We start from the raw sequence: 17,441 nt of genomic DNA, 5'->3' as shown, positions 1-17,441 counted from the left end.
ATAGGTGTAAGGCAGGTGATGGACAGGTGAGAGGCAGGCAAATGGCTGATGATAGGTGCCTGACAGTGAGTAATCTGCACTCAAAAAAGGAGTCATATGCTGGCAGACTGCAGGTGGTCACAGTAGACAATGGGGTAAACAGCAGGGGATCAATAAGCAGCAAAAACTGCCTCACCAAGAAACAGATATCCTCTGCTTGAAACTGGAGTTATGGAGCGACAAGGAACGCAGCCTCCCTCTAGTCCGCTATCTTGGATCTCCCCCAATTTTCTTATCAATTTATACAGGTCTGGGGTTATAGGCATATGTCATTGATTATAATCATTTTGAACCTTCATTTGTAAAAGTTTAATAACATGAGCAAACTTTTTATACTGTTTTTATAAAAAGGATGAGTCTGTGCCCTCTTCCTTTGAATCAGGGATGATCTCTGTGAATCCCTTGTAACCAATAGAATCTAAAGAGGTTGTAAGCCATCTTGGACATCCAACCCAGATAAGGTTTATTATACTCCATGTATGCATAATATGTCAAAATACACTCTACTGTAATGTATATCTAAAAAGAACAAATTAAAAGAAAAGTTAAAAAAAGATGACTTCAGAACGAATTGACATCTGATTGTAACTACCTGAGAGACCCTATGCAAGAACCTTTCTGAAATCCTGACCCATAAAACCCTGAACAAAATTTAAAAGGTAGTTTTGGGCTAATCTGGTGTACTGCAGTGATAATTGTAACAATAATCTCTTTTTCCTCTTATCAAATTATATTAACTGCATAGACATCAGCCCCAAATGCTAAATAATAGCCATGATGTAGACACTCATGTCATTAGAGAAAATACACTTAGGTTTTTCTCTATTATTTAGTACCTTTACTACTTACATTAGGTATTCTGTTATAATAAAGCACTCTTCAGAGTCAGTGGCTAAGGACCCCAAAAGTTTATCAGACACATAAAATTCTGGAAATCCAAGTAACTCCTGGGAGCAACAGTCTTCATTGGTGGTTCAGTGATTCAGGCTGATGGAGACTTCTCCCTCCTACAGCTGCAGAATCTACAACACAGGACAGCCTAGACTGATGAGGCAAGGAAAGAAAGTGTGGGAGGGTCTTTCCTCAGCAATTAAATACTTTAGCATGAAATTGATATGCTGGGTAGTTCTGTTCAACTCATAGGCCAGGACTTGTCATATGGCCCCAAATAATATCAAGGAGGATTGAAAGGTGATCTTCCTCCAGGTACAGATGGGGTAGAGAAGTAGATACAGGTGAACTCTGGAAATGCCTACTGCTCATTGTTTTAACCCTTTTACTAGTCAAATGTCCTATAGTTACTGACTTACTGAGGCTATTGTATTTAATTAGGAATCAATATTACATGTTGTCAAACGCTTTTATAGTATTATTAAGATCATTATGTGTCTTCCTCTTTTACCTATCAACTCCTCACATTGAATTTTTATTTTAATTCCTGGTATACAGATTACTTTGAGATGGTACATTATTTTTAAAAGGCAATGAATTGTCATCATTAAAATTCAGTAAAAAATTTCGCATTTTCACATGACTGGTTTAGAGGCACTAAGTGTGTGTATATGTGTGTATGTTTCAGATTTGGTATACTTGCTATTTTAGGTTCATTACATTCATAATCAGAAAGCTTTCCTTATTTGCATTATTTTTTTTGGAATAGTGCATTATAAGAATTGTTTTTTGCTTGAAAGTTTGATCAAGCTCACATAAAAATATTTGTTCTTGTATTTTTTAGGGAAGAATTAACAACTTGAATTTTTTTCCTGATAATTGATCTACTTGGCTTTTCTATTTCTTGAGTCAATTTTGGTAATATTCAAACATTTCCAAAATCAACTACTCAATTGAAATGTTAAAATTTACTAGCTAGAATTGTTCATAATTGTTTTATAATGCTATCTAAATTCCTCATTCACTATTATATCTCTTTTCTGTTTCCTAATTTTGGGTATTTGTGTTTTTATCTTGGTTATACTTGTCAGCAACTTATTTTGTTGGATACAATAACAAAAGGGTTCTTGGATTTAGTTATCAAGTCTTGTATTTTTCTGCATTTGTAGTTATTGTAAAATGTCTCCCTTTTCTTGGCAGAGACTTGATTTCATAAGGCAGGCACTTTCTCTGCTTCCTCAAAGTGAACCTCTGCTTTTGAACTCCTGCATCTTTTCATGTGTCTGGTGATGTTTTTCTGTTTGTTCGTCCTTACAAGGGGAGTTCTGAGCTTGCTTGGAGTTGGGAGCTGCCAGAGAGCATCTTGGAGGGGCCAGAAGGAGAGAGGGAAGGGGAAGTTGAGATTTGCTGTTATTATTATTATTATTATTAATTATTTTTGTTTATGTCAGTTTAAAACTCTGACAGCCAGTATGGACAGGGAGCTTAGCAGAGCTGGAACAGGGAGCTAGTGCCAGGAGCTTCCTTGTCTCTGAAGAGGTTTGTATCTGCCTTTAGCATTGAGTGCCACCAACATCTTCTCCCTGCTTAGTGTCTTCCATTAGGAGATTCTGTCTGCGTCACTGGTCAGGAGCCCTGCCTGGCCAGGGTAGACTGAGAGTAAGTGTTGCTGCAGGAACTGACTGTGTGCACGGATCCTAGATTCAGCTTCTCCTCCACCCACTGGTCAGTGATCTCTTTGGGCTGGGGCTCACAATGGGGTCTTGTGAAGGACCCCTTGATGTCCTTTTCACTGACTACTGGGCAGGATTGCAAACTATTTTCAACAAAAATACGAGCTGGCAAGACTCCTATTCCCAAATCTGAGTAGCAAATTAGCTGCCTGACATACAGGATGAGCCTAGGATGGAGTAAAACCTCTTCCACCTGAATTGTTTTACACCAAGTCCATTTTGTCCTTGGATTAAAAGCTCAATGGACAGCTGGCAGCCCTCCATGGGTGTTGGCAGAGTAGCAGCTGGAGGATGGGATATTGCGCATGGCTGAGGCCTGGTTTCCCAGCTAGTGTTCTCCTAAAGAAATGCTGGAGACGCTGTTTATTAGGAAGCATGATTCCAGGAAGCAATGAAGGTAGGGGGTGTTAATCGGGGAGGGAGGGAGAGAGAGGAATACAAGGTGTGCTTCAGAATTGCCTACTCCTGCAAGCACCTGGTTCCTTGTTCTGGGACCATTTCAAGTTATATGAAATGTCATTCAGAACTGCCATCAGGCCTCCGCCTTCAATTGGCTAAAGGTCACACTGTGGGGTGTCAACTTCCCTGAATTTCTGGGAGCACCACATGAGTGGTGCCAAGTGGTTTCTGTGTACATCTCAGAGCATAGAATCAGAAATCATGGGGCAGGAAGTGAGAACTTCGGAGTCTGTCTGGGAGGAGACACTGTGGATTATTCCTGCGTGAAATCTTCAGAAACCCGTTGGGAAATGGTCACCACAGTCATGGGCGAGATAAGAGTTGAGGTCAAAGGTATTTGAAGTGGTATCCAGCAGGCATCTGATTTACCTGACCAGTCTTCTGCATGTTCAACTAAAAATGGGCTCCCATCTCTTCCTTCCTCTCTCTGAGGGACTCCAAACAGATGGATGGCATGAAAGTTGAAATCCTCAGCATGCATCTCTACAAGTTTCTCTCTGCCACTGTGTTTTTTCTTAATGTCAATCATCTCCCAGGAGATAGAAATGGACGATTGACCAATTTTCTGAGTGAGTACAGGCCATCTGGAACAGGCACCTGGGAGGGATGAACCATTTCATCTTCTTCGAGGCTGCTTTACATTTTTTAGGTAGCAAAACGTGCTTCAGCATCCACCACTGATTATAATTCTCATTTCAGCATTTGGTGTCTTGTAATCAGAGATAATTCCTCCTGGATTTACACAATGGTTTGAATGTGGGGTGTGGTCACAGGCTTGCAGTCTTGGCCACAGACTTGGAGGAAAGTGGGATAAGATGGAGTTAGTCCTCAGTATAACCTGCCCCACCTACACGGTGGGATGTATTCCACTTCTGTCTAGGCACATATAGCTATTAGGCTCCTCATTGTTCAAAAAGAGGTGTTCTTTGCTCAACTGTCTCTTGAAGTCAGGCTCCAAATTTAATCAGCAACTCAGAATAGCTACTTTGCTGATAATTGTCTGCGATAAAAGCCTCCATCTATGCCACGGATGCTCACAGAGGAGAGCAGAGTGATGCTCAGGCAGTATAATACTCAAGATTCTGCAAACCTATACCTGGCTTAGGTCTGACTCCAGAGAAACGTGTAGCTTGGCCTCTTCATTTGGGCTCTTTATTTTTTCTTTAATTTTTAACATTTGTTTTAATTAGTTATATGAGAGTAGAATGCACTTTGATACATCATATATAATGGAGTTTAATTTCTCATTCTTCTGGTTATACATGATGTAGAATCCTACCAGTCCTATAGTTATATCTGTACATGGGGTAATAATGTCTGATTCATTCTACTATCCTTCCTACCCCCCATACTCCCTCCCCTCCCTTCACTCCCCTCTACCTAATCTAAAGTAACTCTATTCTTCCCTAGCCACTGCCCCACCATTGTGAATTAGCATCCACGTATCAGAGAAAACATTTTTGTTGTTTGAGGATCGGCTTATTTCACTTAGCATGATATTCTCTACCTCTATCCATTTACTGGCAAATGCCATAATTTCATTCTTCTTTAAGCTGAGTAATATTCCATTATACATAATATATATGTTATATTATATTACATTTTTTCCCATTCATCTGTTGAAGGGCACCTAGGTTGGTTGCAGAGGTTAGCTATTGTGAATTGAACTGTTATAAACATTGATGTGGCTATGTCACTGTCATATGCTGATTTTCACTTTGGCACTTTGGTTAAGAGCTCTCACCAAGTGGGTCTATGGCCTGAAACCATTCAGCCTTCAAGGAGAGAATGCACTGTGTTCTGCTGAGGATGTTGTTTTTTTTTTTTTCTTTCTGTACTTCTCTTTATTTTTAAACCAATAAAAATAAATCATACCATAATTTTCTTGCAATTTAGTTTTCCCCACTTAATAATAAAAATATAAATATTTTTCCAACTCAATAATTATGAATAAAACACACAGATGTTAGTAGTAGCATACCACAACATGGTATGGAAATGACAATTTATCTGATTATTTCTTTTTAATTGATATTCATGTTACTTCAAATAATGCAGCAGTAACATGATAGTTATATCCTTGTGTGTTGTATTTCCTTTTTTTTTTTTTCTTTAATTTTTTTTTTTTATTATAAAATTGTAAACAAATGGGATACATGTTGTTTCTCTGTCTGTACATGGCGTAAAGGCATACCATTTGTGTAATCATAAATCTACATAGGGTAATGTTGTTTGATTCATTCTGCCATTTTTTCCCCTTCCCCCCTCCCCTCCCACCCTTCCCCTCCATCTATACAGTCCTTCCTTCCTCCATTCCTGCCCCCCTCCCTAAACCCAACTCCAACCCCAACACTAACCCTTCCCACCCCCCATTATGTGTCATCATCCACTTATTAGCGATATCATTCTTCCTTTGGTTTTTGAGATTGGCTTATCTCACTTAGCATGATATTCTCCAGTTTCATCCATTTGCCTGCAAATGCCATAATTTTATCGTTCTTTATGGCTGAGTAATATTCCATTGTATATATATACCACATTTTCTTTATCCATTCATCAATTGAAGGACATCTAGGTTGGTTCCACAATCTGGCTATTGTGAACTGAGCAGCTATGAACATTGATGTGGCTGTATCTCTGTAATATGCTGATTTTAAGTCCTTTGGGTATAGGCCAAGGAGTGGGATAGCTGGGTCAAATGGTGTTTCCATTCCAAGTTTTCTAAGGAATCTCCACACTGCTTTCCAGAGTGGCTGAGGATGTTGTTGAACCCATTATTTAAGGGATCTATCAGAAAAAAATTTCATCTAGGTTCTGTAGCAGAAATACTTTTATTCATGCTGAGAAATTTGTTTTTCCCTTTTGGACTGAGTTGACTAGCTGACCATGTCCCCCTGAGACAGGCTAAGTTTTTGAAACTCTTGATCTTGATGTGGCAGGTCTTTGGGATTAACCCCATAGTTGGTGTCATCTCATCTATCCTGCCTTCATTTTCTTACATACTGCTTTCTCTACATTTGTTTAAATAATGGACTTCTCTTGATAGGAAAGTAATATAAAATTAAGAAAATATAAAAAAAAAAACTATAAAGAAGAATGAAAATTACTTATGCTCTGTGAGATGGGAGATAATTACTGATATTATTTGGACATAGTTTTTAATCCATTTATATATTCAATTTATTTACTTTGTTGATGCATCTGTAACTCTCTGCATGTTTTTCCATCCTTCCATCCATGCATTCCAGATGTTCTTGAATAACTACACTTCATGCCAATGCCCATTCTATGGACTGTGAGAACCGGAACCTTCCCTGTCACTACTGATTTTCAGGGCATTATAACCTCACGTGCCTCTCTGTCTTCAGTTGTTCCATTTATGGGTGTCATTTCTCTGTGAGTGCTATGTCTCTACTGCCTGTCAAGGAGATTCCAGGCTCAGTCCCTTTGCTCAATTTCAAGAGCAAGTCTTTCAGACCAAGCCCCAGAGGAGTTTAGTTGCCTTTTCCAAAGAGCAAGTAGTCAAATTTTTTCTGAAATTAGCCAGAGTCCTTTTCTTCCTTTTTGTTACTGACTTGTTTGTCTCTCTGTTCTCTTTTTGCCACCCCCAAACACAGTCACAAGAAATAAAATCATTCTTCTTGCCTCTGCGAGGCATGTTGGCAACCTTGCTGCCACATACCCATGTGATTCAGGGTCTCTAGGTCCCCTGGAGATCTGGTGAGAGAAGGCTTGAGTCCCTGGAATTAGAGGAAGATCCTAAGCCAATCTAGAATTACAGATCAGATTCCAAACAAGGTGCTCCTAGGTGTGATGTGGGCACTCCAGGTGCAGGCACACAGAAGGCCAGGCGAGGACCAACTCGGGCAGCAAATAGCATGAAGAGGAGTGTGCTACTATTGTCCATCTCTCTCTTGAACTGGAGAACACAGGGTGTGTGTCCCTCACTGTTAATGTTGGCCCAGAAGCTGGGGTGGCTTCCTTAGTGTAACTGTAGTAACCCCTGAGTTTTCATGTACCCAAACTAGGTTAGCCTCAGGTTCAGGAGTACTGAAAATGTTTCAGGAGAGATAAGGATATTTATTTAAACATATTTTCATGGAAATATGGTCACAGTATATTCTCAAGTAAGAAGAAAATACAGGTCTCTGAAATATACAGACAGATGGCATTTATGTAGAATGCATGTATGTATGTTTTTATGTGTATGGAAAGATCTGGAGCAATAAAAAAATTTAACACATACTTTTAAGTGGGAACATTCAACTTAGGCCTCAATCAATTTTGTATTGAGTTTTGTCAAATAAGTATGTACCAGTTTTATAATAATGCTTCAAAAAGTATACTTCCATTTTGGGGGAAAAGAATATGCCCCAAAGTATTTTTGTAATTAAGCATTGTGTAAGATTTTTTTTCCTTCTTTCTAATTTGCTTTTTCCAGTATTATCTATTATGTTTGTGGCCAAAGAATAATTATAGCTGGCAGAATCAGTATTAAACTGTCCAAGGACAAAGCAACAAGGATAACTATCTGGCTGGACACCAGTTCCCTCACTTAGGACCCAGGCTGGGAAGCACGTGTTCTCCAGACTCTGTGGCTTGGGGACTCCAGTGGGTTCTACAGCAGGGTCCCGTGGGTGGAGCAACTCTGCCAGTTTCCAAGGCTGAAGGAGAACAAAGGAAACCCTGAGCTGAGGCCCTGTGACTCATGTTTCCAGTGCATGCTTACATTTGGGTATATACAAAGAAACTGGGAACCAGTGAATAAGAAAACTTGGTTCTGGGTGTTTCTTCTAAACTAGAGAATGCAGAGCCATGTCTCCTTTCTTCTCTGTCCATCGCTGAGAGAAACAGCATTTAGAATGTGGAGCTGACCTAACTCTCCTGTGAGTCTCCTGTGATAGTGACAGTTCTGTGATACTCTGGGGCACTTGTTAAGTGGGCAGATTCCTGGCTCTCATCCTGGACCTACTGAATTAGACTTGGTGTGTATAGATGTTTCCCTCTATACCTCATTGAAATGATGAAGTAGGGTCATGGGCCACACTCTGATATTAGAGTTAAAGGCTGCATCAGGCATCATTGATTTGGTTTCTAATCCCAGCATTGAATGGAAAATTGAGGAGAGGGGTCTATATCAAGAGGCAGAATTCTTGCCTCTTGATTCTGAGTATTCCATGTTGCCACTTTATCCAATGCAATATTGCATGTATGATTCAGGCGAAGTCTCAGCAAAGCACATGTTTGGATGTTCTCTCTCATGCTCCTGCCATCACTATGAGAAACATGTCTAGACCAATTTGTTGGTCAAGAGAAGAGTAAGAGATACATGGAGCAAATCCACATCAGCCAATGAATCTGGCCTAGGATAGAGCCCTTGGCTAATGTGTAAGTGAACCATGCTGAGATTAGCTGCAATCGGCTTCCATCAATCAAGTCCCAGTTGACTGCTATAAAAGACTGCTGTTTCAAGTCACTGAGTTTTGGGGTAGTTTGTTATGCAGCAGTAGCTAGCTGAGAAGCTTGCCCTGAAATTGTGATTCTGTAGGAGCTTAAAAATGTTCCAGTGATTCTAATATCAGTGCTCTGTGGACCACATGTGAAAAATGCTGCTTTAGAACCAACCCTTTTACTAACTCAGTGTATGGGCATAAATTCTTTGATATGTCTGAGCCTCAACTTTCTCATCTGTAAAGAGGAATAATGTGTAATTTCTTGTTTATCATTGTGAAGATTAAAAATTTAAATATTGAAAATCTAACTGATAACAAAACTTTCCCCTTCTACTTTGATTTTTACACACTCCCACTCATCTTCAGGAAGACACCAGGGCAAATATCTTAGGAAAACATGAATCTCAGGGTCACAGATTTATTGTATAGATTTTTAACACAGCCATATTACAAACATTGTCAGGGAACATTTACAAGAATAAATAAGATGGACTTGCAGGTGTAAAAAGGTTACACTTCACTGTAATGTACAGTCAAAAAATATATCTGATATTCATTGACCTGACATTATTTACCTTCTGCTTTTTTAAGCTAGAATTGGAAAGAAAAAAAAAAAAAGAACATTGACAGCACAGTGCTGGCTTTTTTATTTTTTAAGTTGATTTATTTTGTTTTCTCTTCTCATACGTGCTTTATCTATCAAACACCCAAACTGTACAAGTGCAGGCCATTGGGATTCATGGAGGAGGCTGTAAATAGTGTGGAGACTTTGGTCTCATGCAATATTGTATGCCCAGTGGATATGGAAATAATAGCCTCCCTGGATTTGCAAGGGGACCTCATGATAGCCCTTAGAGAGCTATGAGGGTGTCCTGTAGCCAAGATAATGGTAGAAGCCCCAAATCTGCCTTTGATTGGCCATGATGATATAGAGTGAAAAGAGAAGGTAGAAAAGTGATTTCAAATTTGATTACCCATGGGGTTAACCGAGGTTAGCCCAAGATCCACCTCATGATGAAATGTATGTACTGGGAATGATTATATCACACGTCAACTGAGTCACTGTGCTTTTGAAATCTGCTCCAACAGGTCTTGAGTTGGGAATGGGAATAGAATTAACCTTTGGGGACAATGTCTAAGTAATGGTAAGCAAAGATATGCTCTGGGTCCTCCCTGGACCTTTATTGGATCTAGTTGTCACTGATGGCCCTGATGGCCAGTGGATATGGGTCATGGTTGCTTTCATCAGTGATCCCCAGAGACATCAGGTCTATGGCAAAGCAGCTGTTCCCTCTGGCTCGATGTTTGGTGATAACCACTTGGATGAGCCCAGGATATGTGACCAGAGCAGTATCTTGGCCTGTGTGATGGGAAGACTTGGGTGGGAAAAAGGAAGGCTTCAATCTACATGAATCAAATGTGTCCCACTCAGCTTTGTGCTCTGCAGGTATGAATGAGTTCAAACATGATTCCAGCACCACAAGATCTTACCCACTGAGAATGGAAGTCAATTAAAGGCCATCTAAGCAACACTGCATGTTCCCTTTCAGGAGATATCTGGCTCTGCCAAACAGCTGCTGAGATGGGCAGTTTATCCTTTCCTGTAGTTAGCAAGTTCTTCCTATAGCTACTCAGTTTCACTCATGGTCCTAGTTCCACTCACAGAGGTGAGCTGGGATAGCAAACTGTGCTTGACTTTGTTGAATAATCTGCACTCCCATGGGGGATATGGAGGTTAGTATTCTGCCTGACCCTTCGGAAGCTTGATTTTACTTGTGATGGCGCCACTCTTTTCCCTAATCCTCCGGTAATCCCTGAGGGCTTTGAACGCCCCCCCCCAAACACTTTTTAATGGGAGAGACTGGAGCAGGGTGGGTACTGAGAGTTTGTTAGACCATCATGTCAGGGCCCACTAGATTGCATTCATGAGCCCAAAGGGAATAAAGTACTACGACTTTGGGACCTCAATTTTGGCAAGTTATTTACCACCACTCTTCCTCCCCTAAATCCAAGAGTACCATTCTCTGAGGAACCATGAAGTACCTTAATTACCCTGAGCTCCAGGATTCCACACAAGCATTTGCCTAATACTCCATATTCCTAGACCTTCATTCTCTGAATATTCCAATCAAGGACAAAGTTTTGGCTCCTACTTCCCAGAGCAGCTCTCAGACACAGAAGGCAATTGATGGTCATCCATATCTCAAAGCTCTTTCCAATAGATTCTCTCCATCCTGACTTTTTCCATATCCCTTGTATTGGCCCCATTGGACTACCACCATGCTCTTAGATGGGTGGGAAGCCATGTGTGGGGGCTCCTATTGCGACTGCTGATCCCTTCTCTTGGAGACCTAACATTCATGGGTGGATTTCAGCGGGTGAATGTAGCTCCTTTGTTATCCTTTCCAACCTCTTTTGGAAGTGGGCAGGAGATACACAAGAGATGATCTTAATTTCTATAAGACAGCTGAATAGCCAGTACCATGCAAAAATCTACCCTTGGTTCCCAAGAAACTGAGAGTCTGTTCATGTGCACAGATACAGCATAGACATCTCTGATGTGCTTCTGACAATCAGGTCCATGACCCTAAAATATGTGTCAGAGAAAACTGGAACTGGAACACTCTCCCCAATGTCCACCACTGATCTTTATGTTCAAATAGTATATGACCTCTATGGCAGATCCCTGCTAGGTAAAGTCAAGGCTCTGCCCTTTATACCTTCTAGATATGTATGCCTGGAAAACCTCCAACAGGGAACCCTTGCACAGGAGTATATGAATACAACTGAATCTCAGCTGGTTTCTTCTAGTTGAATTTACTTTTCCTATTTCTGTTATGCTTGGCTGTAATTTGGAGCTGATCAGAAGCTGAGAAGGGGCTCATATTAGTTGGGTGATGGGGAGGGCAAATCAGGTCTTTGAGATGACATGACCCTCTGTGTTTCATCTTCTAACTTGCCCTTCAGCTTGAATTCGAAATTTGTCTCTGGGGACCTTGACCCAGTACAATTTTTTGATGTTATGGCTTAGGATTAACATCCCATTGATGCTCACCCTTCCACAGTACCACTCCTAATTTAGCTTGGTGCTGATTAACAACTATAGGCCAAGGAAGGGTGGATTTGTCCATTCTGCTCTCAGGAAGGGAAGTCCAGGTGAATGATTGTTTCCTTCAATGTCTTTGGACTTGAGTTGGGTTGGGCAGTCACTGTTCCAGAGATGACATGATAAATACCTGGCTACTCCTCCCTGGGCTGATTTTCGGTTATCTGCAGCAGCCTTCCTAGACTGCCACCTTTATGTACTCTACAGGGGTTCACAACAGAGCAGAGGAAATACTGGTCCTGGTGAGGACACAGCAGGAGTTAACATAGCAACCAGAAATGGAAGATGAATAAACATGATTGGCCAAAGGGGAAATTATCATCTTTTCCCCTGGACACTGAGATTTGTTCCAAAGCAGCACCCTTGTTCTAAGTGAGTCTGACAAGTCCTACACATGCCCTTGTCCTGTTGTGTCATAGAAGTGTGACCACTTTGCTTAATGGCCCATGAGCATTTTTGGTTTTGTGTATTCACTGAGTTGCATTTCCCTGGCCTTGCCTTCTTGTTTGCCTGCCCAAAGCCTTCCATATTTACCCATTCTAACTTGCTAAAGCATATTTTCATGTTCCCTTTTCAATGTATTGTTTGGCCCACCATTTTATAGCCAAGAAATGTAAAGTTGGGGTTCAAACCAAAGACTGAGCTCTTTCCTCCACAATCCTGTCCCTCAGTAAGGGATTCACTATGCCATACTAATCATAGCATAGTAATCTGTGCTTTCTGGTAGCTCCCCCTCTAGGGTGCTGCATGTTGCAGGAAACCAGTGAGCGTGTGTAGCTAAGGTAAAGTGAGGGGCCTTCTAGATCCTAGACTATCATGTGAAGAGAATGGCCTCAGATTTGTCTGTGCTAGCAACAATGGGACTGTACCTTTACCATGGGTACCACCTTCTAAAACTCAGAAATCAGGAATCTGCTGTGTAAGCCTGCTTCCAGCTTGGCTTTCATCATGCCAGATGGGTGAGTCCTCATCCTTATAGTATGTCAATGATTTCTTCCAGCACCCAACTGAAAGAGACCTTAGTTGAGGTCAATTCAGGAACAGTGAGGTCAGGATACCCTCACACCAGAGGGTCTGCTTAGGGGAGGGTGAATTTGTCTATGAAGGAATTTTAAGGTTACCATCATCACTTTGGGATTTACTGGGATCCACTGAGTTATCTGCTTCACTCTAGTCTCTGTAGATATAGGTAGACAGGCACAATGGTGGAAAAAACACTGTCTCAGTGATCAGAAGACCCAGTTTAAGTCCTGGCATGCTCATTCACCAGCTGTGGAACTTTGGGCATGATCTGATCCTTTGGTGCCTCTGATTCTTCATCAGTAAGATGGGGCTATGATAATCACAAACGCTTCTTAGGGTAATGAAGTAAGTGGGTTCACATGTTAGAGTCTCCAGCACAGAGTCTTTTTGCTTCCTGTGATGTCTGACATCTAGTGGGTCACTGCTCAGGCCACACCACAGAGAAAGACAACATCTAAAACAAGCTTTACCTTCTATTCCCACAAAGGGAGGTCTGCTGTGGCTATCTGGAGGCCTGAAGGACCCCGGATGACCCAGGATCTTCATACTAGCAGATTCCTGATTACTGAAGTTATCTAGGCCACAAACACATGCAGGTGGGGACAGTTCCTGGATTCTCATTAGTTCCTCACATCTTCTTCAAGTGTCTAGGAGATGAAAACCTTGGGAAGATCTTTGCTAAGAAAGGGCACTCTTTGGTGCCTTGGACACGAATCTAGCTTCTATTGTGGAGACTCTGCATTAATACTATTGTCCTCTGTTCATGAAAAGTTAAGCCTATCCTGTAACTAGGGTGGGGTGAAGAGATGCCCTGGGGAGGTGGTGCTTGCTTGTGAGATTTTCTGGGCAAGGGATCAAGTCCAAATTCCTGGGCAACATTACCCCATCTCATCCAAGACCTGCCACATATCTTCCATATGTGGGATCCTAGAGAAGTTATCTCCACCCATGAGTATTAGTTTCTTTTTGTGTACACTAGCGTCCTTCACTACCTTGCCTTCTTTGGAGGGTGACTGAGTTGTTAGGAAGTGAGGGAATGAGCTGGCCCTTGTTGGGTTACCCCGCATAGCCTGAGTTTTTACAATTTAAAGTCACCCTTTCAATTACTACCATATGAAATGATGGAAACCCCTGTCATCATCATCTGTCAGATGTTTAACCCCTTTCTGAGCAGAATTAGTTCTAGGATTTGTGTTAAATAGCCCTCCCTCCACCCAAGATGTGGGAAAAAACCAGCACACAATAGGCTGTGCTGTAGGCTCCTTGAGGCTGGGGAAGATCATTTGAGGAAGTAGACTGGAGCCAGGGGAAGGTGGCAGGATCACTGGGGGTTGGGTCCTGGGGACCTGCTCAAATACACCTGGGAAGAGGCCCATCAAAGGAGAAGAGCAAGCTCGTCGTGGGGTTCCTTTGCCTGCCTTTGCTTTGAGATGTTTCCTTTTGAACCTCCACAGCGACAGCCCTTCCTTGATCAAGTCCGGTGTTCCTGGACTTCTAGACAGCTCCAGAGTCCATGCCAATGAAGCCACTTCCCTGGGCTCCTTTTATGTCCTGTCCTAGTGAGCTTGGAGGCCCGGGTTGCTGACCCTGCTCCATGATAAAGCAGAGACCCTGGGTTTCTCACAGGAGCTGAGTCTCATAATCCACTGCATATTTTGTTCCAGCAACAAAATAATGAGCAGACAGACAAATAGATATGATATTAAAAGTACACGCTTAAGGGAATGTTTTCACAGTGTCTGATGAAAGGAAAAAGGCAGCCCCACTGGTCCAGAGGGAGTCTTCTCCAACACCAAGCTGAGAACATCACTGCAGAGCTCCATAGGCTTCTTGTTGCCTGCAGGGCAATGCCTGTACCCTCAGTGGGGCATCCGTCTCCCTGACCCTGGCTCATTGCCTCCCACTGTCCCTGGCCTGCTGTGCTCCAGCAGGGCTGGCCTCTCACTGTCTGTCCCTCCAGATGCCTTTTTATACCTCTTTGTCATTGACCCCCTTGGCTTGAATTTCCTTTCTTCCTTTATCTACCTGTTGAGACCCAGTTGGAATGGATATTTTCTCTTCAAGGAAGCCACAGGTAGAGCCTCACACCCAAGCTCAGGTAACACTCATTCACACCATTTTGGGTGGTTTAATTTCTCCAGTATATAGTGAGCCCTAAAGGGCAAAAACTGTGCTTTACTGAATTCTTTGTCCTTTGTCCCGTGTTTGGGATTATACCAGTCTGCAAGATGGAGCTTCCTAGATCCCAGGCCATGGGAGGTTGCTAGATCCTGTGCCTAAGTACTGGCTAGAGACCAAGGTAGAATGTCCCTGGTTGGCTCCCTGGTAGCTTGAGGGAGCAGGAGCATTGTTTTCATAAAGAAGAAATTAGGTAAGACTAGTTTTCCTGGGGAACCAGGAATGAGTTACTAAAATGTATCTGAAATTCTGGGTTTCCCAGAAGAACTGCCATCAGAAAGGAAGAATTCAATTTCCATTTGTGGAGTTCTCTGCTCAGAAGTTTCTAGCCTTATTTTTCCTCCATAAAATAATTGCTTGGCTGAGAAAGAATGAAGAAAACAGTATAGAGAATGTTCAGCCCCATCACCTGCCTTTTTGGAACTCAGGGTTTCATCTCTGAGGAAGGTGTGTTGGTTTCCTCAACTGCTTCTCGATGGGAGGTGCTGAGGACTAGGTGAGCTGTCACTAAGGGACAGTGCCAAGCATGACAGCTGGCATACAGTAGATAACTTAGCAAATGTTGGCTCCCCTTGCTTGACTCATCCTACTATGGGCAAGACTCAGAGCCCCAGGTCTTATCCCCTTGGCCTATTTTAAACCAAAGCGTGAGTGGGTCTACAATGGTCTTTTATAAGATGGTGGCTGGATTTCTCTAGGGAGGAGTTCAAATTTGGAGATCCAAATTTTCCACAAAGCTGATACTCTCTCTGCCCCAGCACCCAGGGATCATATTCTGACTAGCCTACATTTCCTTCCTTGGTGGTTGTGCTATCCAAGGATGGGACCTTTCAAGGACATGGCCAGGAAATAAAGTAAGCCCAAGAAATTTGTCTTATAGCTACACATTCAAACTCCCACCCTGTCTTTTTTATTTCCTGACATATGAGACAAAGATTTTACACCTCAAAAGAAAGTTTCGTTCTACAAGTACTTGAGAAAATAATCAAATCTTATCCTTTTGCTCCTCCTAAAGGAAGCTATCACCCAAGAGACACAGGGGTTACATTAGACAGGCCAGACAAAGCCCTGCCCTTGGCTCTTTTACAAAGATGAGGAGGAACAGCGACATTCCCTGCATTCCCTCCCACAGACCACAAAAAAGCAAGGAAAACCTTTATCAGTGGGTGCTGTGGGCAGTTAGCTGGCCAGTGAATGACAGAAGGTCAAGGCCTGGGTTGGGGAAGGGATAGGGAATAGCAGTGGGCCAAGCCCCATGCAAGTTTGGTATGAGGATGGACAGTGGCCTCCGCTGTGGTTGAGGGGGCACTCCAAGGTCACACCGATCCGGACTGGCAGGTATCTGATACCAGAGGCCCCTGAAGGAGAGTGTAAGGGGCACCAGAGCATGACTTCCAAGTTCCTGATCTTTTCCATAATAGCACAGAGGAGTAGAACCCACATCCCCAACACTGCTAAGGGAAGGAGGGCAAAGGACGTATTAGCCAGCCTCCCACTCTCTAGCACCTGCACAGTTGGCTTGCCATGAGATTCACAAACTTGGAAAGAATGAAAGCAAGAGGTCTGGGAACCGGATGTCCAGGGCCTTGCTTGCGGGTGCACTTCTGCTTGGGCCCAGGGCTGTGGCTGGTCGGGTGTGGAAGGGAAGCCTGAGCCTGTGAGCGTGGCATCTCCCACAGCTACAGGAGACCCCCTAAGAAGGTACAGAGCCCACTGCACAACGTGGGACCACCAGTCTTCTCCTTGGAGTTGGGCGGCGGGTGTCACCTTTGTGCCCCTGAGCCCAGTCACTGCCATTCACAGAAAAGGGGGCTCGGCCGCAGCAGCCTGTGGACTCCAGCAGGTTCCCCATCCCATTGGGCTAAAAGGAGCTTAAATATTCCAATGCCACCTCGTATACAAATTTATACTGTTCCTGAGAGGAGGAGAAGAGGAGAGACAAAGGAGAAGAAACAAGAGAGAGATGGAAAGGAAAGGGAAAATGCATTAGATTTGAGATATGCATTTTGGAGAAGACTTATCCACATCCATTCAAAAAGTCAACTCAAAATTATCCCCATCTGGACATCCTTCAATATTCCCTTGGATGCCTACTTCACTTGAGCTTTCTTAACTGCCCGTCTGGGATCGTTCCCTTTCTTCTTACCATTCTGCATCACTAGTTCTTCTCAAATTATAACCTGTGTTCAAAACACCCAGGGATAGTCGTTAGAAATGCAGATGCTGATGCAGTAGGTCTGGAGTCAGGCTCAAGAGTCTGCACTTCTTACACACTCCCAGGCAATGCGGATGTTGAGTGGGATCTCACGTTGGGTAAGATCATACTCTGAGTAGGTTTAAAGACACTTATATTAATGTTGCTTGTGTATGGCCTGTCTCCTCCCTTGTACCAGGTCTTATCTTCTGGGGCTCTGCCTCTCCACTCTCTTCACTATCCTTTTCCTACAGTGTCCCAGTTCAATGCTTCAGACTATAAAAATTAGCATAAATGTATTAGAAAAGGTTTGGACTGAATTGAAAACATACGTCACACTCTACCAATTCAGAATCCTTTCCTTT

The 17,441-nt window shown here is 42.6% G+C and overlaps 1 protein-coding gene and 1 long non-coding RNA gene across 9 annotated transcripts in view; one reads left to right on the top strand and one right to left on the bottom strand.

The window, feature by feature from the left end:
* The window catches only part of LOC124976742 (uncharacterized), a 36,825-nt gene that overhangs the window by 13,245 nt on the left and 6,139 nt on the right, over nt 1–17,441 (top strand). The window lies entirely within an intron of this gene.
* Nucleotides 8,986–17,441, bottom strand: part of Ptprt (protein tyrosine phosphatase receptor type T) — a 1,023,334-nt gene continuing 1,014,878 nt past the window's right edge. For all 8 annotated transcript variants that reach the window (XM_047539644.1, XM_047539637.1, XM_047539640.1 and 5 more), the window contains one exon: nt 8,986–16,797. In XM_047539644.1, the coding sequence (XP_047395600.1) occupies nt 16,744–16,797 (54 nt within the window). In that variant the 3' untranslated portion in view covers nt 8,986–16,743. The remainder of the gene's footprint in view (nt 16,798–17,441) is intronic.

This window comes from Sciurus carolinensis, chromosome 2 (assembly GCF_902686445.1).
Source record: "Sciurus carolinensis chromosome 2, mSciCar1.2, whole genome shotgun sequence".
NCBI lineage: Eukaryota > Metazoa > Chordata > Mammalia > Rodentia > Sciuridae > Sciurus > Sciurus carolinensis.
Note: the sequence above shows the minus strand (reverse complement) of the source record. Positions and strands in the feature narration are given on the sequence as shown.